The sequence below is a fragment of the Octopus bimaculoides genome, chromosome 1 (assembly GCF_046866305.1).
Source record: "Octopus bimaculoides isolate indiv1 chromosome 1, ASM4686630v1, whole genome shotgun sequence".
Classification (NCBI taxonomy): domain Eukaryota; kingdom Metazoa; phylum Mollusca; class Cephalopoda; order Octopoda; family Octopodidae; genus Octopus; species Octopus bimaculoides.
The window spans coordinates 128,981,151-129,008,806 of NC_142928.1; the positions used below are offsets into that span (position 1 = coordinate 128,981,151).

The following is a 27,656-nucleotide window of genomic DNA, read 5'->3' on the forward strand; positions in this document are numbered from 1 at the left end:
AAAATAACAGAAAGATTGGGTATTTACTCTTATAAGATGGAATGCTTGTTGGCAACTTTTTTCCAACTTGTCTGTAAAATACCAAATTGTGTTTAGGTTTGTGTCTACTGCTATTTGTAGATTTAAATCTTAAAAGCTAAACCTAAAAGTAACAATGGACACGAGCCTAAATATACTTAATTTCTTTGATCGCACTCTAAACCTAATACCATTCTATAACTGGTTAATACCATATAAAGTTAGGATTTAAATTCAAACACTTTAAAGGAATCAATTTACAACAGGATGCATCATCACCTTCACATCTATTGGCTTATATACTATGATAACTTTTTGAAATAAATACCTGCTCTACTTGATGTTAAATTTGTACTAATTAAGCTCATAATACCATCTGACATACACAAACATGTGTATGTGTGTGTGCATGTGTGTGTGTGTGTGTGTGTGTGTGTGTGTATGAATGGTGTTTTAATCAAATGAAATTTATTTTCTAAAATTTATATCAAATAGTTTTGACAACAGATTTTTAGATTATTGTACTATGAGTGTGCTTTATCTGTGTTGCATTTGACACAAGAAACCTACAGATAAAGTCATAGAGAGAGAAAGAGAGAGAGAATTGGAAGCTAATGAATGAGAGGAGGAAAGAAAAGAATGACAGAAACTTTTAAGAGAGAAAAAGTGGAGGAACAACCAGCTTTTTGTTATTGGGTGTTGAATAAAACACTATTGGACTTAACTGGCATTAAAAAGAATATGAGGCATGAGCAGTAACAGAAGATAACATGCAGTAATTTGTGACTTCTGGTTCTTTTATTGCTGCAGAAAAATGCGTATTGCAGTAGTTTTTGAAATGAATGTCATAACACAGAAATAAGAGTATGGGGATGAGGGTCTGATTTTAACCCTTTTGTTATCATATTTCTGTTGAAATATACTGCCTTTGTTTCAATTAATTTTGGAAATAATTAAGGATTTAATAAAGTAACTGTCATTATTAAGCAGGTGTTTGGAACATAAATTAACACAAAATTCTCATGGAAGATTTTAATTTAGATCTCTTTAAAACTGGGGATTTGTATCATAAAATCAATGGCAGTTTCAGGTGGGTTGGTATCAAAAGGGTTAAAAAAAACTTTAAAAATGATAAATCTTTTGTGTACCATCAATTCGTCCATCAAACAAAAAACAACAAAAACTAACAAAATACATGCCACAGGTTTTGTCTCAGTTCCATTCTTTAGCCTCAAGCCAGTAGAAACGAAGCTGACCTAAAAACAAAAATGTTCCACCTATGAGAAGAATTGGTTGTTAATTCTAAAAGATTACACAACCACATTGAGACTCTCTTGTTAGATTGTTTTTCTTCAATTTAACTGGCTGGTTGATTGTCTATTGTGTCTACTCTTATCTCAGAAATAATTGAAACTAAAAGTCTATTTTATCAATGATTACACAGCAAAATGCAGTTTATTTTGTTTTTCAAAATTTTATCTCTTTTTGCAAGGTGTTAGGTATCAAATACATAGTATAGTATTTTCACACACATATATATCCAATGAAGATGGAAATATGTTGTAATGTTGCTTATAGAATTTAAGTGATTCATCTGCTGTAAATCATATAGGTATGTTAACCATTACAACAATCTTACATAATAACCATTGACCACTCAAATTAGTAAGCTATGTAAGTTATGATGACATACTAAAGACCTATCAAAGGAGATTATAGTCCACACAGTATCAAGGTATAGCATCACATACAAACATACATACATACATACATGCATGCATGCATATATACGTACATGCATGCATGCATATATACGTACATGCATGCATGCATATATACGTACATGCATGCATACATATATACGTGCATGCATGCATGCATGCATATATACGTACATGCATGCATGCATGCATGCATATATACGTACATACATGCATGCATGCATATATACATACATGCATGCATATATACATACATACATATATATATGCATCATACTTACATATGTACACATGCATGTATGTGATAAAAAAATGTTATTGCATCATGTGCAGAATTTGAATGCCAAAGTCATGTAGCAAAGTGTTTTTTTTTTTTGGTTGGTTTGTTTCCCTGTTTACCCATGTGGAATGGCCCTACTGATAGTGGTTAACTCTCATGATTAATTACATCACTAGTTAGTTTTTTACAATATACTTTAGGTGACAAAAAGTTTACTGGAGAAACAGAGGATAGTCGTCATCATCATCATCATCATCATCATCATCATCATCATCATCATCATTATTTGACATCCATTTTCCATGCTGGCATGGGTTGGATGGTTTGACAAGAGCCCTTGAAGATCACACTAAGCTCCAGTGTCTGCTTTGGCATGTATTCTATGGGTAGTTGCCCTTCCTAATGCCAACCACTTCACAGTGTAGACCAGATATTTTTTACATAACACTGGCAGTGAAGAATGTAAACAGGAAGTACATTGAATTATTCAAATTATTTGATTTTTATTGGCTGAAACCAAGAAAATATTTCTTGCTTAAATTTACGTTGGCCACATTATGCCGATATGTGAGTTCTTAAACTACCATCATATTTTCCTGATAATAAATTCAATAATATAATGAATCCTATCAGAAACAAAAATTGAGAAATGAATTTGAATTAGATCATGAATTTGAAAAGAGGTTCTCATTTTGTCATGCAACAAGACTTGGATAATTGTGTGCATGATTTAAGCTTTACTAAGGAAAACAGTGAACTCTTGACATCATCATATCTAGAGCTACAGAACTTCCTAGCTACAGGGACTAAGGTGATTCTCTACTACTAAAGATTGCAATGATTGCTTTGATTCTGTACTAATATCTATGGGTTGTTTCATTGTTTGGAAGATATTTGCTAATATCCTGGGTATTTAATGGAGATGCTTCAAAAGCTATAGTGCTTCACATTGAATATATTCTACCATCAATATCAATATCAGAAGAAAATTACAAAATTCTCTTACATTACATTGAATTCATTATGTCACTACTGATGTGTGTGTGTGTGTGTGTGTGTGTGTGTGTGTGTGTGTTTTTCAACATGCTTTGACTGTTTAATTCAGACACATTTTTTTCTCTCCTTTTTCTTTCTTCTCATCTATCCTTTCTGTAGAAGAGCATGGGTTCAAGACACTAGACTTCTCCCATTAATCCTGAGCATTAAACTGATGCTCCTGTTTGTATTTAAAAAAGATATTTTTGGACCATATCTATATATACACCTGCTAAGATTTAAAGTTACGGCCATATTAACAGGGTTACAGCTAATGTTCCTCCTAATTTTTGTTGTGGGTATGCACAGCAATCTACTTGTGAGCAAATTTTGATTTTCTTTGCAAAGTATCTGTGTATTCAAGCAAGTAACCATTGCTCAAGTGTTTTCATTTATAAAAATTCAATTTTACCTTGTAAACCTTGTGTGCACACATTACTGTCTTTTACTAGTTGTAAAATGTGTGCATGTGCACAAATGTACAGCTTAGAGAGGATGCTATTTAGAGCTGATATCCTTGAAGTATTGCTGTTTCTTGTATCTGTAGGATTGACTAGTTTATAATGAATACTATGTATGCAAGGACTGGCCTCAAAGCTATGTCATGGATTCTAGTTTATGAAATATCTTTTACTCATAACCAAAGTAAAAGTAATCCTTTCTTCATTTTCAAGCAGTTTCAGATTGTAGTTAAGGATTTATTAGCATTTACTTTTCTCAAAACAAACTTCCCCACCATTTCTGATGCCAAAATCAAAGAAAATGTCTTCATTGGTCTTAATTCTTGATAACCTGTTTTCCTGATAACCTTCAGTTGCTCCAAACTTCATCAGTTACACCAAGGTTTTCTTGGAATAAAATTATATATAATTTATTTAAAAATCACCAATCCTTGGAATGCAAAATGTCACTAAAAGTTCATTTAAGGCTCTTTCATTTACTATTTTCTCATGAAAAGTTTGGCAACAAGCAAAGTGAAAAATTTTATCTAGATATTTCTGCAATTGAATAAAAAAAAAAGTAAAATAAAATAAAAAGGGAAAAAAATGAAGATGGCTGACTGCTGCTGGAATATGTGATGATGCCAAACATTAGATTTTTTTTCTTGCTCTTAATCTTTAATAGAGTAAAATATCATGAGCTATATTATTGGAATTATCACCTACCAGAATCACATGCAAACTGAAATATTAAATTTTCATTACACTTATATAAATTCCCTCAAATGCACATAAAGTTTATTAAAAGTAGTTGAAAGATTTTGTCACCTCTTGTGCCAGAACCTTTTCTTATGGCTAACCATTGTTTTCTTCCTCTGGTCACTTTCCATTAACATTCATCATGCTCTCATATTCATTGCTATCCCATCATGTCACTTGTGTTGCTTCTCTATTCTATATATTTACAAACATTTAACATGGAGCTATCAATATTTTTTTTCCATTATCCCCTCCCCTACCACCCTTTGTTCCTGTCATGGTTTCCTCCATCACACTCATACTCACTCCTTTCATCCACATGGTCATCACTCTTCTATTCAGCCTCTCAATTATATTTGCTGTGGAGCTCAACATAGGAAGAAATTTTTCATCTTGCAAAGGACTAGGCTACTTCTCAAATGCTGGTGCCATGATAAACTACACCAAGTACACTCTATAAAATGGCTAGTGGACAAACAGAGGCAACATAGAGTAGAGAACTTTTTAGTCTTGCTGAAGATGTGACAGCTTCTCTAGTGCTGGTGCTATGATAAAACACATCTAGTACTCTTTGTAAAGTGGTTGCCATTAGGAAGGGTTTCTAAATGTAGATACTATACCAAAATGGAAAGTGTAAGTAAGATGTGGTCTTCTGAATCATCTGGGAGGGTAGTAACTCCAAATAAGAAAACCGACATAAAATGATGAGTTCGGATTATAGGAGAAAAACTAAGGGATATAAATGCTTTAAATGTTTTCAAGAAAAAAAAAAAAAGTATTCTGAATTGTTGGAACATCATATATTTTCATTATTATATTAATCAAATCAAAATATTAAAATTGAATTTTCAGTCAATTCCATGTGAATAATTGATTTGAATACATTTGAACTGATTAATGCTGGTTGTTGAAAATTTTGTTGGATAGTGAACTATTTCTTGAATCTTGTTTCTCATCAGTCAATCAGTTATTTTGAATTGAATCCCTTGAATGCATGGTTTAAATTTTATCTCCAACTCTTGGATTGATTGTTAGAAGACTGAAATTGCCTTGTCTTGAGTTCATTTTCTATTTTAGAAAATTCAGGTAAGAGCTAGTATAAGTTGTTTTGTGTATGGGTTTTAGTTTCAACTTTTTACCTGTTTTCAGTCTTTGGCTTGCAGCCATACTGGGACACAGCCTTGAAGAATTTAGTTGAACAAATGTACCTCAGTACTTATTTTTAAGCCTGGTACTTATTTTTTCAATATCTTCTTGCCAAACTGCTAAGTTATGGGGACATAAATAAGCCAGCACCAGTTGTCAAATGGTGGAGGGGGACAAACACAAACACTGACTCACACATAGATATATATACATATACACACATATAAACATATGTATTTGTGTATATATGTGTGTGTATGTATATATATATGTATATATATATATATATATATATATATATATATATATATATATATATATATATATATATATATATATATATATATATATATATATACATATATATATATATATATATGTAAATATATAAAAACAAAAGGATAAAGAGAGCAAAGGTAAGGTTGAAGAATTTTATGGATAGAGTCTTACAGCTGTTTCTGGGAAGATCCAGTACTTCCCTTCATCGGAGACAGAAAAAATAAAGTTATCTATTATTATATCCATAGGCGGATATTTTTAGTATGAAGTGGTAAAGAGTGTGATGTGCTGAAAAAAGAGAGAACGATACTTGAAGAGTAGTTTCATTCCAGTGGTAAATATCCGTGTAGAAATTCGTGCAGATTAATCCTTGTTAAATCCAATACCCTCCTCAACCTTATATATATATATATATATATATATATATATATATATATATATATATAGTGTGTGTGTATGTATGACAGACTTCTTTCATTTTCACTCAATGCATTGGTTGACTTGCTATAGTGGAAGACACTTATCCAAGGTGGCATGCAGTGAGACTAAACATAGTTCATAGAAGAAAGATGTGGACAACGTATGCAACAAAGATCAGATGGTGAGGCAGAATTACCTTTATTTATAGGCTGAGTTGGGACCAAATAAAAGCATTACTCCTGTATTTCTCTCTAAGAAGTTCTGAAAATCTATGGGAACCACTGTTTTTCTAAGAGTAAATAAATAAAAACAAGCTGGTTTTTGACTGGGGGAGACATGTATGTTAAGTATTTGTGTGAGAATTTATTGTATGCAAATTATTTTTTTAAGGACTGAGATAAGACAGAGAGTAGAGTACTGTGCCTGAAAGGACCCTGGTTTGACTTCTTAGAATAACTTGTGCGAAAAAATAAATAAATAAAAAGCATGTATTAGCACTCATGACATACAAATCAGGAATCTAACATCATACCTACCCTACAATTGTGTCTCTTCATGCAGACATATTTCACTATATCACCTCTACCCTCCTTTAGAGGTGTTGCTTTGACCTTTGGCAGCAGAGGGTCAATGTTAGCAATTTTAGTATGTATAAGTAGTGAAACAGTGTTGTAATGTTATCGAATAATAAGTACCCTTGTTGTATTCATATGGCACCCTATTAGCTCCTTGGCATTTCAGAATGCTTTCATTAAACTTTAAATACTCTCTCCAAGCAATTGTTTATGCTTTTCCTTGTTGGTAAAAATCTTCCACCAAGTTCTTTTCTAACTACTTTTTTCTTTCACACTTCATTTCTCTTCTTCAGTTCATTATTTCATTCTCCTTAATGTTGTCTTTTAATTCTATGCTCTTACTGTAAAGTCATTTACTATCAAGCTTTCTTCTCTTGTTCTTTCCTTTTTTTTTCTTTCTGTTTTCCACCTACCGTTTCTTAATTTTTTTTCTCTCTGTCATATTCTCTTACATTCTTTTTATTCTTGTCTCTTTATCTCTTCCACCTGAAACCCTCCTCCCATGCTGAGTTAAGTTTTACTGTCACTTTCTCTCTGGTCTTTCTATCATCAGCCAACATCACCCATGACCTTCTGCCACCAGACAACCACCTCAACTTACTCTGCCAAATGACTTCTACCTACCGTTACTAATTGCTTTTCACTGCAACTAATTGCACCTCCCCCCTCTACAGACACGTACACATTCATAGTAAAGCTGTTGTCACTGGCTTCGTTTCAGATCTCTTAAGTTTCTCTCTGTAAACCTCAAGTAATTTCCAAAGTCCGGATAGTCATTTGGTGTACTAAAACATACCTGCGCATCATTGAACACATTTGGGGTGGAATATACTGTGGTGAATATTGAAAGGAAAGAAATATTTACAGTCGAAGGATAGTTTTTCAAACTGAACTGAAGAAATTCTTGCCGAAAATTTATTTAAAAGCCATACTAAATTGAATTCAATAGCGCCAACTCACTGTATACATCTACCTACTGCGTGTAAATTGTGTGCATTTACACACACACACACACACACACACAAACATACACATTCTCACACACCTTGAAAGATGCATTTATAGGTAAACATGACCATTCACACACATGATGCTTTTCAGCATGAATAGAATTGCAACAATTTTTAAGGATCTAAGGAAGTAAAGAAAGAAATTTAAAGCTTTCTAATGATTTATATTCTTTCATTGAGAGTATTTAATCTCACACTAAATATATTTTCCTTTCTATTTCTCTGGTTCATTTGTTTGTTCTGTTGTTGATGATGTTGCAGTTAATTGAAAAGTAGTGGGTCAAATAAGAGTTTTGTACAGAAGGAGAACCCATTAGGTCTGAATTTTCCAGCTTATCTTTCATCTTCTAACAACACACAGTTGTTCCCCTGTAGTCAGTTTGTAGAATGGACATTACGAAAACAAATCTAGATTATTATGTATGAAGCAAGTTCAAGTGTCCGGCGAAAGAGGAAGTCTCAGTGTGGTGTTATTACTGCTACTACCACTGCCACCACCACTAGTGCCATTGACTCTACTAACACAATTAGTGTTAGCCAAGTGAGATACTACCTGCTTTTCACCTTGCTTTGTGTACTGAATGTCATCCGAGAACCTAATTTCCTTTCCAACATTCGTTTCGGTCAAATGATCAATATCAAATCAATGGCTGCCAACTTGGTTTTGAAACTTTTCGGCATTTGTTTGTAAGTTATCAGTACCATAATTTTCGTCATTGTCATCATCACCATTGCAGCTGCCATATCTTTGTTTTTATTTATTTTATTACTCCATTTTATGACTGGTATTAAAATTGTTTTGTTTATTTCTTCAGTTTGTTGCTTTGTCACCACTACTCTGGAAATACCCTCCTACAAGCGCACTGGGATTTTTCTCACTCACTGTGCATCACACCTTCATTTACATATCACACTTGCTACCACTTTATTCTTCATTCTCACTTCTCCATTCTAACATCTCAAAGTACCCACCACTACACAACCTTAATACCACCAAACTATTCTTACAGCATCAAGCCTCATTACATAATTTCCTTGTCTCAAATTTTTGTCTTTTTTTTCTTTTATGTGTTTTATTTATTTTTTGTTTCAATGTTCATGTTATTATTCATGAAATGATGGTATATTCCTAAGATAATTTTAAGCTGAAACTTTTCTCTTTTTTATAACTCTGTTTATCTCGTTGTGCTAGTTTAGGATTGAATAGATCTTTAGATTTGAATATATTCTATATTCTTTTATTTGTTTCAGTCATTAGGCTGTGGCTATACTGGGGCACCACCTTGGAGAATTTTTAGTCGAATGAATTGACCCCAGTACTTTTTTTTTTTGAAGCCTGATACTTATTTTATTGGTCTCCTTTACCAAACTGCTAAGTTACAGTGACATGGATACACCAGCATCAGTTGTCAAGTGGTGGTGGGGGAAAACATGGACACACACACACACACACACACACACACACACACAATGGTCTTCCTTCAGTTTCTGTCTAATGAATCCACTCACAAGGCTTTGGTTGGCTCAAGGCTATAGTAGAAGATACTTGTCTAATGTACTATGCAGTGGGACTGAACTGAGAACCATATGATTGGGAAGCAAACTTCTTACCATACAACCATGCTTGCACCTATTCTTACCACACAGCTGCACCTGTGCCTATAGACTATAACCATGCTTGTGCCTATAGCCATGCCTGCATCTATAGCCATGTCTGTGCCTATTGTGTAAGAGCTTTTAGAGCAAATTAATTTTTCTATTTACAGTTGGATGCCTCTTCATATAACTGTCAACTAAATTAGCCAATGAAAGAGATTTTACTCCAGTGATTCTCTACTAGGGTCCATATAAGACTTACATGTTAAAATTTATCTGCAGTAAATTGGTTATTCTTCTACAATACACAAGATATTTTTTTTATATACAACTCTTAATAATATTCATCATCATCATCTTTTAATGTCAGCTTTCCATGCTGGCATGAATTGGACAGTTTGACTGAAGACTGGCGAGCCAGATGGCTGCACCAGGCTCCAATCTGATCTGGCAGAGTTTCTACAGCTGGATGCCCTTCCTAACGCCAACCACTCTGAGAGTGTACTGGGTGCTTTTACGTGCCACCAGCATGAGGGCCAGTGAGGCAGTACTGGTGATGGCCATGCTCAAATGGTGCTTTTAATGTGCTACCGGCACGTGAGCCATTCAGTGGCCCTGGTAACGATCACACTCGGATGGTGCTTTTAATGTTCCACTGGCATGGGTGCCAGTCAGGTGGTGCTGTCATCGGCCACGTCAGCGAATTTGATTTTGATTGTGATTTCACTTACCTCAATGGGTCTTTGCAAGCAACGCATAAATAGTCTGGTTACACCCCTGGCATAGGCCATGGGTTATGGTCTCACTTGGCTTGCCGGGTCTTCTCAAGCACAACATATTTTCAAAGGTCTCAGTCACTAGTCATTACCTTGGTGAGGTCCAATGTTTGAAGGTCGTGCTTCACCACCTCATCCCAGGTCTTCCTGGGTCTACCTCTTCCACAGGTTCTCTCAACTGCTAGGGTGTGACACATTTTCACACACCTTTCCTCATCCATTCACACAACATGACCGTACCAGCGCAGTCATCTCTCTTGCACACCACAACTGATGCTTCTTATGTCCAACTTTTCTCTCAAGGTACTTACACTCTGTCGAGTATGCACACTGATATTACACATCCATCGGAGCATACTGGCTTTGTTTCTTGCGAGCTTGCGCATGTCCTCAGAAGTCACAGCCCTGTTTCACTGCCATGTAGCATGGCTGTTTGTACACATACGTCATACAGTCTGCCTTTTACTCTGAGTGAGAGGCCCTTTGTCACCAGCAGAGGTAAGAGCTCTCTGAACTTTGCCCAGGCTATTCTTATTCTAGCAACTACACTTTCAGAGCATCTAGCTCCACTACTGACTTGGTCACCTAGGTAATGGAGGCTATCAACTACTTCTAGTTTTTCTCTCTGGAATGTGACAGAAGTTGTTCTCTGCACATTTCCAATGTTTATTGCTCATGAGCATCTGCCACATACAAAAACTATCTTCCTAGTTAGCCTTCCTTTGATATTGCTGCACCTCTTATGTGTCCATAGCTTACACTGGGTACATCTTATAGAGTTTCTACCTATGCCTTTTCTACAGATCAAGCAGGGCCATCTACCTGAAGGGATTTGTGGTTTGTCTGCCTTCCTACTTATTAAGACTTTGGTTTTAGCTAGGTTGACTCTAAGACCCTTCGATTCTAATCCTTGCTTCCACACCTGAAACTTCTCTTCTAGTTCTGATAGTGACTCAGCAATAAGAGTAAGGTCATCAGCATAGAGGAGCTCCAAGGAGCATCCTGTCTTGAATTCCTCTGTTATTGCCTGGAGGACTATGATAAATAGGAGGTGGCTGAGGACTGAACCTTAGTGGATCCCTACCTCTACCCAGAATTCTGTACTCATTGTACTCATTGCCAACCCTCACCTTACTGACAGCGTCCCTGTACATGGCTTGCACAACTCTCACTAACCATTCATGTATCCCTAGTTTCCTTATTAACCACCAGATAAGGCATCGGGGGACCCTGTCAAAGGCTTTCTCCATGTCAATGAAAGCCAGGTATAGGAGTTTATCTTTGTCTTGGTATTTCTCCTGCAGCTGTCTTACCAGAAATATAGCATCAGTGGTGCTTTTCTCTGGCACAAGCCCAAACTGCATCTCATCTAGACTGACCCTCTCCCTAATTAGTTGGGCTACAACCCACTCCGTGACTTTCATTACCTGATCCAACAGCTTGATACCTCTGTAATTATTTGTATCTAATGTGTCACCTTTACCTTTGTAGCAGTTGACTATGGTGCTGCTAGACCAGTCATTGGGTATGTCTCCTTCATGTATCACCTGGTTGACTATACGGGTGACTAGGCTGTAGCTGACACTGCCAGATATTTTGAGTATTTCTGTGGTGATTCCTGATGGGCCGGGGGCTTGCCGTTTTCATACCCTTAATTGCTTTATCTACCAAGGTGCTGTCAATTAGTATAGCTGGTCCCTCTGTTGGGTTAGCATTTGGCATGCTCTCTTTCTCCCATTCATTCTCTTTATTTAGCAACCTTTCATAGTGGCATCACCATACCTCTCTCTTTGCAACCTCATTTAATGTAGGTGAGCCATCAACCAAGCGGGCACATTTCTCTCCTATGACATCACGATTCTCTCTCACACACTGTCTTGCAACACGAAATACCTCAAGTCTTTGGTCCTCATGGCACAGAACATTGGCAAATTTTTTTCTTATCTGCTTCCCCCTTGGCTAAGTAAACCAGTCTCATAGTTTTCCTTTTGGCAGTCAGATACGATTCCCTGCTACCACCGTTCATCCTGAAACTTCTCCTTCCAAGCCTGTTTCTTTTCCCTAATGGTGAAACAACATTGTTTCCACCACCACGTTACCTTGGGTCGAGAGAGGACTTTGCACCATCCACAGATCTGGTCAGTGGCCCTCAGCAGGTTGTCCCGTTGAAACCTCCGGTTGTCTTCCACATCATGTGATGCTATGTACCCCTTTGTTAAACATTGAATGACTAGGAGGGTCTATCCAAGTAAAATAGGAATCAAAGGGGTTCATTGATAAAAAGAAAATATTTTTGAGAAACACTGCTTTACACAATTGTTCAACTGCTAGAAATACCAGCTAAACTTTCTTCAAATCATACTTTGCTGACTTAAAAGAAATAAGAAGGATGCACTGGATGTTTTAGTCCTGGATATAAGTTGTACCTGAGAAAAAGATGGGACAGTCAGTGCTGGAACACTTTTAATCATAGGTCTGTTGTATTAGATCTGATTATAGCTAAACAGTTGGACTAATCACTCATGTGTGAAGGTGGTCTGTACCAACATGCATTCCTTTCATGCTCAAACTACCAACTTAACAGTTTTGAGTTCAAATCCCTTGTAAGCATTTCATCACCCTGGAAAGAAATCTTATTCAGAAATTGCTTCAGTTCATCCAATTGTCTGATATATGTTCTAGATCACTTGGAAAATCATGTAATAAATTGTATCCAATCCAGGGAAGATTTATCTTTTATCTGCTGAATGTCATTAAACTGGCGCTAAATATTTGGAAAGCATTTTCACTTTTTTTTTCACAGTAATTTTTGCTATTAATACATTGTTACTTTTCCCTTGCATAGTTGAATACATGTTGGTACAGGGTCCTCTATGAATGAGTTCTGTTGTGACTTTCAGTTTAGATTCATTGTTGTAGAATAGAATTCTTTTTCTTATAGAGTAAACTTGATATCTCCCCAAGTTTACAACTTTACATACTAGAATATACTGATAATTTACCTTATGTATTTTGTTGACCTTGCTTAATCAGTTTTATGTTTAAAATATTTATTTATAGCCATTGTCTTATCCCCATTATATCACCAACAACATCTTCATTGCCACTGTCAATATCATCATACCCCCATCACCACCACCATGCTTTTATAAGGGCTTTTATCTAGGTTGGCTTGGAATTAAGCAACTACAACATCCTTGCTGGTAATAAAAGATCAATGTGAGCATCTATAGAAATATGAAATATCAGAAATCTTTTTAAGATCACTTCTTACAATGCATGTTGGTACAGACTGCTTTCATGTTTGTATGATTAGCATAATTGTCTGACTATAGTTAGACCTAAGCTGGCAGACCTATGATTAATGTTATTGCATCCCCAACTATCCTATCTTTAAGAAAAAAAAAGGGACATTGTATAATGTAGTCTTACATACTCCATACCTAAAAATGGGGGTCTTCACAGAAGAAACACTTTCGATTGTAGATCTTCTTGATTAGGACTGACCTAGGTATAGCAAATGGCTAAAACATCACCAACAACATTACCATCAATATCAGTACGATTGTTAGGCAGCAAACTGACAGAGTCGTTAGCACACCAGGCAAAATGCTTATTGGCATTTCGTCTGTCTTTACATTCTGAGTTTAAATTTCTCTGAGGTCGACTTTGCCTTTCATCCTTTCAGGACCAATGAATTAAGTACCAGTTGAGCACTGGGGTCGATGTAATTGACTTAACCCCTTCCCTGAAATTTCTGGTCTTGTGTCACATTTTGAAACCAGTATCATTATTATTGTCGACATTACAATCTCTAGCTTAGATGGCCTGCATAACATTCTTTTCTTCCTTTGTATTATATATTGTTTTGTCTGTGAGTATTAAGATCATGTTTAACTTCTAAACCCTTAATAGCTGATATTATTAGCACTATTTTTGGTCAAGTCATACCAACTTATCTATGATTCGACTTCTGTCAATCCCAACCTGTGGGAGATATTTTCATGGAAGTGATATGTAGGTAATTAGAGTGTCTTTTCTACTCTAGGCAAAAGACCTGAAATTTTTGGGGAGCAGGTCAGTCGATTAGATCGACCCAGTACGTAACTGGTACTTAATTTATCAACCCTGAAAGGATGAAAGGCAAAATCGACCTCGGCGGAATTTGAACTCAGAACGTAAAGACAGACGAAATACCGCTAAGCATTTTGCCTGATGTGCTATCGTTTCTGCCAGCTCACTGCCTTCAAAATATTCTTTTCTTCTCTTGGCACAAGGCCCGAAATTTTGGGGGAGCAGGTCAGTCGATTAGATCAACCCCAGTACACAACTGATACTTAATTCATCGACCCCAAAAGGATGAAAGGCAAAGTTGACCTTGTTTGAACTTGAACTCAGAACATAAAGACAGATAAAATACCGCTAAACATTTCACCCGGCATGCTAACGTTTCTGCCAGTTTGTCGTCTGATAGAAGTGTCTGATAGAATGCCTCATGGTATTTGTTACAGCTCCCTATGCACTGAGTTCAATCTTACTAAGGTTAACTTGACATTTTATTCCCTGGAATCAATAAAATATCTGTCAAGTACTGCAGCTATTTCTCCACTCTCTCTCTCTTGGAGTCTGTTATATTGAAGGAGTCAAGAAAGAAGAATTCACATCCTGGCCCCCACCCATCCTTTCACAACTACTCTGTGGACTTTATAAGAAAGAAAGCTTTTTTAGCAACACCATTTATTTTCATCATATATTTTGGTCAATGTAGCTGTTAATGAAGATGATACTCTAATGCTACTACTTTCTTGTTCATAAGCTGATCAGCATCACTTTGTTGCAAATATTCGCATATCACCTGAAGCTGCATACAGTTTCTTCTTTGTTCATTGCAACTGTTTTTTTTTGTATGAATGAGAGTTCTTCTGCTTAGAGTGAATGATATGGAGAGGTTGTTGGAACTATTGTTGTTACTCCATCGCTTATGATGTCGAGGGTTCCAGTTGATCCGATCAACGGAACAGCCTGCTCGTGAAATTAACATGCAAGTGGCTGAGCATTCCACAGACACGTGTACCCTTAACGTAGTTCTCAGGGATATATTCAGCGTGACACAGTGTGACAAGGCTGACCCTTTGAATTACAGGCACAACAGAAACAGGAAGTAAGAATGAGAGAAAGTTGTGGTGAAAGAGTACAGCAGGGTTCGCCACCATCCCCTGTCGGAGCCTCGTAGAGCTTTAGGTGTTTTCACTCAATAAACACTCACAACGCCCGGTCTGGGAATCAAAACCGCGATCCTATGACCATGAGTTCGCTGCCCTAACCACTGGGCCATTGCACCTCCACTGTTGGAACCAACATGAGAAAATGTATGAAGTCAACAAGGGAGCTTTTTAACCTACTAGAAATGACAGTCAGATCTCCCTTAAATCACATACTATTGTCTTAAGAACCAGAAGGACATGTTTAGATAAGTTAGTTTTAGATACACTGTCTAAAAAAACCAAATATGGTTTGGAATGTTTGCAGCTGGAATATCTTTGGTCATAGGTCTTCTTGAATCAGTGCTGACCTATGTTTAAACAACAATAGTAGTAATAACGACAAATGCAGATTTCTAGTTTAAACACAAATATCACCATTGATACAACCAGTGACATTCTTGGACATCATTATTGGATTAGAGAATGAATAATATTGATGTGAAGTGGGAGAGAAGGAAACTGGGTTTTCTCTTTGGTAAGATGATGATGATGAATTGTATAATGAAGTTCATATAAACTGAAGTGTTAATGCATATGCCTGGTGTAATATCAGTTTCAAATTTTGGCACAAGGCCATCATTTTCGGAGAAGTGGGTAAGTCATTTACATCAACCCCAGTACTCAACTGGTGCTTATTTTATTGACTCCAAAAGGATGAAAGGCAAAGTTAACCTGGGCGGAATTTGAACTCAGAATGTAAAGACAAATGAAATGCTGCTAAGCATGTTTGCCTGGTGTGCTAATGTTTCTGCCAGCTTGCCACCTTGTGCCTAAAATAATATTACTGTGCTTTAGTAACTGAATAAGTTCAAACAAAACACAAAAAGACAGTGATCTAAAAAACTATTTAACATTTCACGTCAATCTGTCACACAGATATACAAGTGTGTGTGTTTAATATCTATGAGTACCGCAGGACTTCTAAGGAGTCAGGAAGTATTAATAAGTTAAATAAGTTCATCCTCCTTCTCTCCCTCCCTCCCTCCTCCTTTTATCTGGTTTCTTATGTCTATTTTCAGAAAAGCAAGAACAGCTAAAACAGCAACAGTACCTACACTATATAATTAATTCCATCACCACCACCATCACCAACTTGCTACACTCTTACATATCTTTCATTGTTTATATGTGTGTGTGTGTGAATGTATTTGTACACAGACATGCAGATATACCTACTTATATTCTATTCAGGCTTATTTTGTTGTTTGTTCTTTACTTTGCTGTTCTTGGAATACTTGTGGTGTAGTGGAAGAGAGAAAGAGTTTCTACTACAGCTAATAGTTAACCTACCATTCTTCTACAGTTAACTTAGCATGCTATTATTCCCATTATGACAACTTTGGGAATTCTGTTCAAAGTTGCTGATGATGTTAATGCAGTGCCAAGAGGTAGGCCTTTGTCAGAGAATATTGAAAATTTTATCATTGAAACTTGACCATTCAATATCATATTGTTTTTGCTGTTGTTTCTCTACAAAATATGTTTTCACATTATCAAATTAAGTCACTCCTCTTGAAGAACTTCAAATCTTTGTATGTTATTTATTTCAGTTAATGCAAGCTAATTAAGCACATGGTTTGTCTTCTCACTATATCTTGAATGAATTAACATAGGACAAAGTGAATCAACAAAAATGAAAGAAAAAAGTTAATGAGACGCATTAAGATGAAAGAGTTGAACTGAATGTAGAAAAAAAAAGAAGTCTATTTTGGTGTGGAAGACTGATTAAAGTGTATGCCAATGTAGAAGGAGGGTAGAAGGGAGTATTTTTCTTTCTCTTCACTTTTTCTCTCTTCAGCCAAGCTTCTTATTATTTCTGCTATGAGAAAATCAAGGACCTTGGGAGTATTACTTCATCTACCACCTTGACTAGGGGGAATTTTTAGAACAAGTATCTCGGCTGAGATAAGTATTTTGGAAATAGTAACATTTAGATTATGCGACATCATTCTTTCTCCTTATATCATTTTTTCCCTTTTTTCTCACGATATTTATATTGACTATCTTACTGAAACATTCATTCTTGTCATAATTACAAGTTTTCTTTTCTCTTTTATTCCAGAGTGTCACCAGAACAAAGCATGGAGAAAGAATTTGGACTGGATAAAAATATAAATGTTGTGAAACCTTGTAGTTCCAAAGTGTATTTACTAGATAGAAGCAAAGTGCAATATGCTGAAGGAGACTTAGATTCTGCAGAAGAAGTCATGGAAGATTCCAAATTGAGCAATGATGCAAAGAACATTGATTTTTCAACCCCTGTTAGTCCAAGTTCCACAAGAACTAAGAACAGTAGAAGTGTTAGTCAGGGTTCTTTAGATTCCTTGGACAAACAAAGGGGAAATATTTCTTACAACGATGATGGAGAATTTTATATTTCAGCTTATTCCAATATTCCAGTACAGGTACCAATTATCGGATATGAAACTATGGAACAACGTGCCAGATTTACCGTGAGTTGACATTTTCACTTATTTAATGTACTCTTTTTGTCTCCTGATTCAACATTTCTTTAAGTTTAAATACTTTAATTTGTTTGATTTATGGAATGTAAATAATAATAGTAATAATAATAATAATTAGAAACTATACCCAGACCTTCAACACTATACACTATCCAAAAAATAGCCCTGCTAAGAACAGCCCATATCCTATGTAAGACACTATCAATTCAGTAGTACAACCCAAATAAAACAATCCAAAAACTTACTTTACACAGCAAATATCCAATAAAATAAACAACCCTCACAACATGTACTCTACAGGCTGGATACTAAACAGAAGAACACAACTTGCATTACACGCACAACACACAATGCAATATGAATACAACAAAGGACTGCAGCCAAACCCCTTAACAAAACAAACATGCAATATAATACTGGGATGAGTTTATATCCCCCCCCCCCACACACACTATGTAGTACACACCTCAGTAACATGGAAGTGTAGCAGGTGATGCAATAGAAATTTGCTTGAAACTATTAAATGTTAAATAATAATAATCATAAACCAGTGCCCCTGGACTGGCTCTTGTGCGGGTGGCACATGAGATGCACCATTTTGAGCGTGGCCGTTGCGAGTACCGCCTGACTGGCTCCCGTAGGATTTTCGAGCGAGATCGTTGCCAGTGCCCCTGGACTGGCTTGTGCGGGTGGCACATAAAAGACACCATTTCGAGCGTGGCCATTTTCGTGCGGGTGACACGTAAAAGCACCCACTACACTCTGAGTGGTTGGCGTTAGGAAGGGCATCCAGCTGTAGAAACTCTGCCAAATTAGATTGGAGCCTGGTGTTGCCATCCGGTTTCACCAGTCCTCAGTCAAATCGTCCAACCCATGCTAGCATGGAAAGCGGACGTTAAACAATGATGATGATGATGATGATGATGATGATTGTGCCAATGATAGTTGGTGCAATGGGGACTGTGAATGATGAAATAGACAAATAGATAAAAGATAGTTTGCCTCTTAGGACCAGAGAATTTTATCAGAAGGGTTTTGAGCACTTGATGGCTTATTGAAATAATGTGGATATCTAAGGTTACATTCTACCAGGAATAAGATCAACCCTGAGTCAAGTATGTCATGGCCTCTTGATGTTTCTTTTTCAAGCTATAATCTGTTTGTAATTTGTAGATGTCAACTGGTTAGATGTTGAGTATAAGTGAAGGGATTGAGAAACACAGTAAATAGATATTGAACTGTATTTTATGTCTATTAACAGTGAGCTAATTACTTCTGCCTTAGACACCTTCAGTTTCAGGCCTATACTTAAGATAGTTTGGCTCTGTACCTCTTCTGTTTCTGTACTGGACTCTGCACTTGAAATCTTATTGGTTGCATTTCAGCCTCATTAGAAGCTGTCTGTTGCAATCTGCTCTTTATATTTCTTCATTTTGTAAATCCTATTCCAAATATCCCATTCCAAGGACCACCAAACTGGAATGCTCCCTTTTCTGTTCTTACCTGGTCTACTGTCAGTTAAATGAAGTTGGAAAATTCAGTGCCTTGCACTAAGAGTCAATGTTTCTTCTTGTTTCCTTTGCTGGAAAGTGATAGTGTAAATATTTGATGTTTTGTTAATGGTACATAATACTCTTACCACTGATGGGATATAAAACTGCATATCTCCAGTTGAGAAATCAAGACCTTATCTGCTTAGACATGCAGAAAATCTATTGGAAATGTTATTTCCTTTATTTTTTGTAAACAAATTTCTTTCTTTTCCTTTTCAGATATAATGTATTATTTTTAAAAAATCATATAATAATTTTATATCCACAGAGAACATCTCATTGAATTATAAATTAGCATTATCCTTGTCAAATTTATGGTATTGTCATCATTTTTGATACTAATATCAAATTCCATGACACAGTTAATGTTATGCAAACAAAACTACAAAGAAGAATGCTATTATTAGAATAGTCGAAATATAGTTGGGAGCCAGACAAAGTGCCTTTTAGTAGATGTTCTTCCCCACTCCATCTTCTGACTTTAAATTGTTTCTATGGCAGTAGATTACTAGTAATTTAGTGGACAATATCTTACAGTGTTTAGTGATGCTAATTTACACTTTGAGTTCAAATCTGGTTGAAGTCAACTTTGCCTTTATACCTCTGGGGTTGTTAAAATGAGTAGCAGTTTACAAGTACCCTGATTGATTAAATCAACTATACCCTTGAAAGCAGTGCCCTAGTATAGTGAGCTAAGGTATGTATATCAAACAAAGGAACACCAACTGACAAAAAGAAAAATGACAAATGAGTGCTTTTACAAGAGACTGAATGACATTACATCATTAGTAATATCCTACTGCTTATTTTCAAATTGATGCTGCTAATTATTTTTGCCACATAGATTTTTATGCTGACCTTAATAACAGTTGTTTCTCATCAATATTAATAATGGCTTCTAATATAGGTACAGGGCCTGAAATTTGGGGGAGTGGAGTTTGTCAACTGGTTCTTTATTTTATTGACCTCAATAGGATGAAAGGCAAAGTTGACTGTGACAGAATTTGAATTCATCAATAATGACAATGAGTCAAGAATTGTTGAAAGTTTCTGTTATTGTATAAGAATGGAATTGAGTTTTCAGAAGAGAAGACTGCACAAATTTGGGGTTGGCTTCATCTATTGATTTGATAAAAATCCTTAAAATAGCTCCAAGTATTGGATCTACAAAAGAAACATATAGAAGTTATATACATGTTAGTGGGGATGAGTGGAGAAGGGAGGATGATGGATTGCACTGTCTGAATTTCTTGCAAAGTATATCTTACAGAAATGACTGCTTGAGATATTTCTTGGTTTTTAGACATCAAATATATGTTCTTTTAAGTATGCTCTTTGACAGTTTATGTACTGGCATTGGTAAATAAATGTTTTGTTTTATTTTATTTTGTTTTATTTAACATGTATATCAATCTAGTCATCTCCTTTTAAACGTTTAGCTGAAGTGTAAAGTGATTGTTGTGAAATAATATAATTTAATCTACAATATAATTTAATATCCTCACTATTGGAACAATATTGAAAGAAATGTGGCTGTGTGGTAAGTAGCTTGCTTACAAACCACATGGTTCTGGGTTCAGTCCCACTGCGTAGCACCTTTGGCAAGTGTCTTCTACTATAGCCTTGGGCCAACCAAAGCCTTGGGAGTGAATTTGGTAGATGGAAACTGAAAAGAAGCCCGTCGTATATATGTATATATATATATATGTATGCTTGTGTATATGTTTGTGTGTCTGTGTTTGTCCCCCAACATCGCCTGACAAGCGATGCTGGTGTGTTTACGTCCCTGTAACTTAGCGGTTCGGCAAAAGAGACCGATAGAATAAGTACTAGGCTTCCAAAGAATAAGTCCTGGGGTCGATTTGCTCGACTAAAGGCAGTGCTCCAGCATGGCCACAGTCAAATGACTGAAACAAGTAAAAGAGTAAAAGAGTAATATTGTTCCCTTAAATTAAAGAATAGTTGTTAAACTTAAAATGTTTTGGATTTTCTGTTATTGAATGTTTTTTTTTTTATGTGTTGCTCTTTTGCACTAGTGCTCTTATTTTTTAACATTCTTTTGTTAGTTCTTTTTTGTCTAGCATACATATGTTGGTGTACCCTCTAGTATGGCATCAGTCCAATGAATGAACTAGTAGAGAATAAAAGACCATAAAGTATTGTTATTAGTTTTGAGAGTAAGGCTGTGAGCTTGCAGAATCATTAGCACTTCAGGCAAAATGCTTAGCAGCATTTTGTCCATCTTTATGCTCTGGGTTCAAATTCCACCAAGGTTGACTCTGCCTTTCATCCTTTTGGGGTTGATAAAATAAGTATCAGTTGAGCACTAGAGTTGATGTAATCACCTTACCCTTTCCTCCATCAAACTTGCTGGCCTTGTGCTAAAATTTGAAGCCATTATTAGTTTTGCGACTTGTCAAAAAGTTTTTCCTCTTTGTTAACATAACCAGCAGCAAGACAATCATCTTATGATGTAAGGTTAGAGTTAATTAAAAGATTAGAGATAATGCTTTGCAGTATTCTGTAATTGAAACCCTTTTGCTTTGAGCTGAAAACCTGCCAGGTCAATTTAGCTTTTCAATAGCAATCTTGTTTTGTTATTTAGAACTTCTTTAGGCTGATGCTTATAGGGAAGATGTGAACAAGAACACAGAGAGCTGTGATTCTGGACAAGAATGATGCAGTCTAGCTGTGTGTGTGTGTGTGTGTGTGTGTGTGTGTGTGTGTGTGTGTGTGTGAAATACTGTCCCTGATCTGTCAGTAGTATTCTAATGTGGGCCACTCTTGTACTTTGTAGAGGGCCAGTAACTGGAAATACTGAGGTATTTTTTCTTGTTTTGAAGAAGAAGCCTTGTCTTTGGGATTCAGTTTTATGAATGTTATGTGTGTAGTTACCATTAGAGATTATCAGAGATTGTGAGGTTTAGCATTTGGATAAAGCTTGAGGGTTTAAGCTTGTATTGAGTTTTGTGTAAGAGGGGTGTTGTGTTACATGATCATTTCCTTGGTACAAGGGGATGCTGAAAAGTTCCTAGCTATAAGGGTGTTGTGAAAGGCCTGGTTGGAGGCCTGATCTTCTTAGTTCTCTTACAGGGCTTAGAAAAACTGAAGGGCCACTGCAATAAGTGTGTGAATCAGAGAGGGGAATATGTTGAATAAAATCGTAATTAACTGATCCTCCTGTATTTTCTTTTACCGAAAGCCAAGAACTTTTCAGCACCCCCTCATATGTGTAGTGATTGTATTTTAGTGCTGTAGAAAGATGTTAGGTTGTTATGTACTCGCTGTTATATATTATCAAGGTCTCACAGATTTTGGAAAGTCAGTCTTGCTGAGACATAAACTCAGAATGTAAAGATTATAACTGAATTACTTCAAGGCATCTTGTTTGGCACTACTACTTCTGCTTTCCATTGTTCTTTTTAAATGATATTAGCTTTTGTTATTCACTTCTGTCATGGTTATGTTTTTTTTTTTCTTGTCTCTTTGTTCTCTTCTTCTTCCCTCTTCATTAGTACTATCTACTGTCGCATATATTTTCCTATCTATTTATCTTTCAATTCATTTTGTCTGTATTTTAGTCATATATTTACTTAAAATTTGTTCCTCCTTTCACATCATAGAAAACTGTTTACATATTTACATGTACTGAGAATATAGAGTATCAGGTGAAGTGTGTTGAGTCTCAGTGTTTATTTACAGGCACCTGAAAATGGCTGCCTAATAGTCACAATTATATTTATAGATATATGTGTGCGTGTGTGTGTGGTTTCTTCAGTTTAATTTAAAACAAAGCAGTTTGATTATGTTTGGCTATTTTAAATCTCATGCAGACTCTAAATCATATTTTTAAAAATGATTCTACCAAATTAAAAGATTTAGATATTTCCTTTCTTATCTTCCTAAATGATTAAGCAAATACCAAAAGTATATTTGGGATGCCTTTTTTTCTCTCTGTATATTCAGCTTTGCACATAGGCAACAATTCTGTAATTATTGTTTTCTATTGTGGAGTAGTCACTATTTAAAATAGACATATGAAGGGGTACCCAAAAGTAGCTGGAAATGTTCTCTGTGGGACAAGCCCATTGTAGTTCAGGCCTCTGCCACTAGAAGCCACTTGACGTGACCCTCAGGCATCAGTATGCTGATCAACATCATCGAGTGAAGTTGTACCACGTGGTGCAGTGCTTCTCCCATGTTCATCAATTTTTGCAATGGCTGAAATGAAGGAACAGCATGCTTCCATGAAATTCTGTTTTCTGCTGGGGAAAATGGGGGCTGAAACAGTTGTCATGCTTCAAACAGCTTACAAGGACACTGCAAAGCTTACAAATAGTTTTCACGCTTTAGAAATGGTCACTTGTCGCTTGAGGACCAACCTTGTTCAGGACGTCTGTTGACCTACCAAACAAATGAAAACATCATGAAAATTCATGAACTGAGGACCATCACTGAACACTTGACAGATTTGTTGATATGACTGGTGTGTCCCGGAGCTCCTGCCAACAAATTTTGAGTGAGGAATTCTGAATGCAAAGTGTTGCAGCAAAATTTGTGCCTCGCCTGCTTACAAAAGATCAAAGGTAGTCACAACTGAATGCGTTTCGTGAACTGAAAGAACAGCTGGAAGTTGATCTGGACCATTTTTCGAAGGTCATAACTGATGATGAAAGCTAGTACTGTGGAATTTGCATATGTGGAAGAAGTGAAGAGAAAAACAACAGAGGCATTAAAAGGCATCACTTCGCAAGAGTTCCAGCACTGCTTTGAACAGTGGAAAATGCGTTTATATACTTGCTTCAAATGTCTATATACTTCAAATTGTCTATATACTTATTGTTTAATTCTGTGTGTTTGTGTAGTGTAAATGTAGTTTCTTCATACACTTTGATCTCTACTTGTGAGGTTAATGAAACAGATAAGGCATTCATATCAGTGAAATACCATTGTCTTTATCTTATCATATCTTCTATTCATCTTCCTACTGTGTAGCTTGTATTTTCCTTTGTCAAAATAGCCACCTCACTGTATATGTTTGGAGATGCTTGTTGACACAGTATCTGTGCTGTCATAGGTGTATGGACACAGGCATGCTGGGTGATTAAGAAGTTTGCTTTGCAATTATGAGGTTCCACTTTTGATCTCACTGTGTGACATATTGAACAAGTTTCTTTTGATATAGTTTTGGGCCAACCCAAGCTTTGTAAGGGAAATTGGGTAGAAGGAAACTATGGAAACCTGTTGCATTGACTGGATTTGTATTTCAAAAGGTCAAAATTGTCACACACTATAAAATCTGGATTCCATCTTACTTTCGGTGTACATGTGTCAGAGGAACACTTGGCCTCCAATCAGTAGGTATTTCTCTTGAATGAACAACTGGAACGCTCAATGTCAGAACTGATTGATCCGAGGGTAGAAGATTGATATATTTATTTGAGTGGCAGACAAAATGCTTGTGATGTTTAGTTATGTTTCTTTACATTCTGAGTTCATATCCTACTGAGGTAAAATTTACCTTTTGTTCTTCTTGGATAATGTAGTCCTAGACGCACTTGTCTGAAATAAATAAATAAATAAATAAATAATGAAATGGTCTTGAATGGAATTCTTTCTCCTCTACAATAAGACATGTTTCTGTTTTTCTGTCACACTCCAACCTTTCATCATCTGACACAAGATCACCTCCCCCAATACCCCATCCCCTCTCAAAGGATTTTTATCTTGCAAGTTACTTGGTGACCCTGCCAGTGCTGATGCCATGTAAAAAACACCCAGTCCACATTGTAAAGTGATTGGCATTTGGAAGGGCATCCAACTGTATAAAACCATGGAAAAACTGACCTCATCTGTACTGGTGCCACATAAAAAACACTCAGTCCATTCTGTGGAGTGGTTGGTGTTAGGAAGGGCATCCAGCCATAAAAACTATGCCAAAATAGACAGTGAAGCATGGTGCAGTCTTCTACCTAGCCCGCTCCTGTCAAACTGTCCAACCCATGCCAGCATGGAAAGCGGACATTAAATGATGATGACGATGATGATGATATGCCTGCTTGACCAAGACTGACTTAGGTTGAACAATAAAAGCAGCCATAAGGATCTTAACCAGTCTACTTTTGAGTTGTTTGTGACCTTATTGTAATTCCGTCTAATCACATCAATATATTTATACTGCCAATATTTTGAGAAAGGCATAAATATCACACAATCTCATTCTTCTCTCTTATAAATGTTTACTTTCTGCACTTAATGTGTCAGGTCCATAATCGAGATTATGATCCTGAATGAAACCATTTCATTGTTATTTTAACTCCTGATAACCCCCAGAAAAGCATGGATATCTTGCACCTTTATAAATTTGTAATTTTGTGCTTAATTAAAAAGTTAGTATTAATTTAAGCTTGTAGAGGCTACTTCATCAAAACTACTTGGCCATTCAAGAGAGAGAGAGAGAGAGAGAGAGAGAGAGAGAGAGAGAGATGAAAGAAAAAAAAAATAATATCTATTCCCTTATCTCTCAAACTAAGTCATTTGAAGCAGTTAGGACTTCTAAATAAATAACATATAGATTGGAGGTTTTTTTAAACATCCAGTACAGTCTTTGAAGTTTAATCTAAAGAGAGTTATCTTTTGTCAGACATTTAAAAAAATATTTTTCTCTCTCCTTCAAATATACTTGTTTGTTGTTAATATTGAGTTTGAGAAGCATTTTTCCTTTTGAAGAAAGAACAGCATCTGTTCTTAATTTTCTCTTCTGTACTCTTATAAATTGATTAAATCTCATTTTTTCATCTAAATTTTCTTGTCGTTTCCTTAAATTTTTATGTGAATAAATATTTCTTTTCACTGTTTCACATTGTTTGCAAGCTGATAAAATTATCTTTGTCATCATCATCATTATTATTAAGGTGGTGAGCTGGCAAGGTCGTTAGCACGCTGGGCAAAATGCTTAGGTGCATTTCGTCTGTCTTCATATTCTGAGTTCAAATTCCTCTGAGGTCAGTTTTGCCTTTCATCCTTTCAGGACTAATGAATTAAGTACCAATTGAAACTGGGGTCGATGTAATTGACTAGTCCCCATTCCCCCCAAATTTCAGACCTTGTGCTTATAATAGAAAGGATTATTATTATTTACATTATTTACATTTGATGGATATTTGTCCTCATCTTGTTTGTTGTTAACATGTTTCGGCTGATATACCCTCCAGCCTTCATCCGGTGTCTTGGGAAAATTTCGATCCTGGGTTCTCATTCCTAAGGTATTTTTCGATGTCATTATTATTGTTACTGTTATTGAGGTCACTGCCTGGAATTGAACTTGGAATCTTGGGGTTAGTAGCCCGTGCTTTTGATCACTATGACATATGCCCATGGACAATTATGGAGTGAATTTTAGGGCTTGTAAATCTAATATTCTCCTATCCTTCCTTAGTACTGGTTCCCACATGCTACTCATATCTGCACCAGGTCTGCTTAGGAGGTTATTATGTCCTAGAATATGTGCTGCCTCTTTTAGTTTTTGTATTTTCCATTGGTGTTCTCTGTCTATTATTTTAACTTCATCCCACAGGGGGAGGTGGTCTCCATTTTTCCATCCATGATCAGCTATACCCGATTTATCAATATCTCCTCGTGTCACAGCTTTGTGATGTTTGTCTATCCTTATTTTGAGGGGGCAGCATGTTTTGCCTTTGTATAACCTACCACAGCTGCCTGGGATGGAGTACACACAGTCATTGGTCGCATTCTCTTCTATTGGTGGTTTTACTTGGAGATATTTGCGAAGTGTTGTAGGATTATTATTATTATTAAGATTGTGAGCTGGCAGAATTGTTAGCACACCAGGCAAAATGCTTAGCAGCATTTCATCTGTCTTTACGTTCTGGATTCAAATTCCGCTGAGGTTGACTTTGCCTTTTATCCTTTCGGGGTTGATAAAATAAGTACCAGTTGAGTACTGGGATCAATGTAATCAACTAATTCCCTCTCTCAAAATTTCAGGCCTTGTGCTTTTAGTAGAAAGGATTATTATTATTATTATTTAACATCCCCTTTTTCATGCTTGCATGGACAAAATTTGTTCTGGCAGATTTTTCTATGGCTGGATACCCTTCATGTTACCAGCCCTCACCTGTTTCCAAAAAAGATATTTCTCCAATAGCTACACATGTTTTTCGCAGAAGACTAGAAACAAAGTACCCCACTTGTATGCTGATGATGTTCATTTACTGTCCTCTTGTGGGTGATGGAAAGATCCAGGTGTGTGTGTGGGGGTATTGAAGAAAAACAGGGTGGTAATGGGTGACCAAAAGG

At 36.2% G+C, this 27,656-nt stretch overlaps 1 protein-coding gene across 5 annotated transcripts in view; it reads left to right on the forward strand.

Moving 5' to 3' along the window:
- The window catches only part of LOC106883597 (uncharacterized), a 114,136-nt gene that overhangs the window by 35,070 nt on the left and 51,410 nt on the right, over positions 1-27,656 (forward strand). For 4 of the 5 annotated variants that reach the window (XM_052970286.2, XM_052970285.2, XM_052970290.2 and 1 more), the window contains exon 2: positions 17,382-17,772. In XM_052970286.2, coding sequence (XP_052826246.1) covers positions 17,382-17,772 — 391 coding nt within the window. Of the gene's footprint in view, positions 1-8,086; positions 8,371-17,381; positions 17,773-27,656 lie in introns of those variants that run through there. The other variant, XM_052970293.2, reaches the window with a different exon arrangement.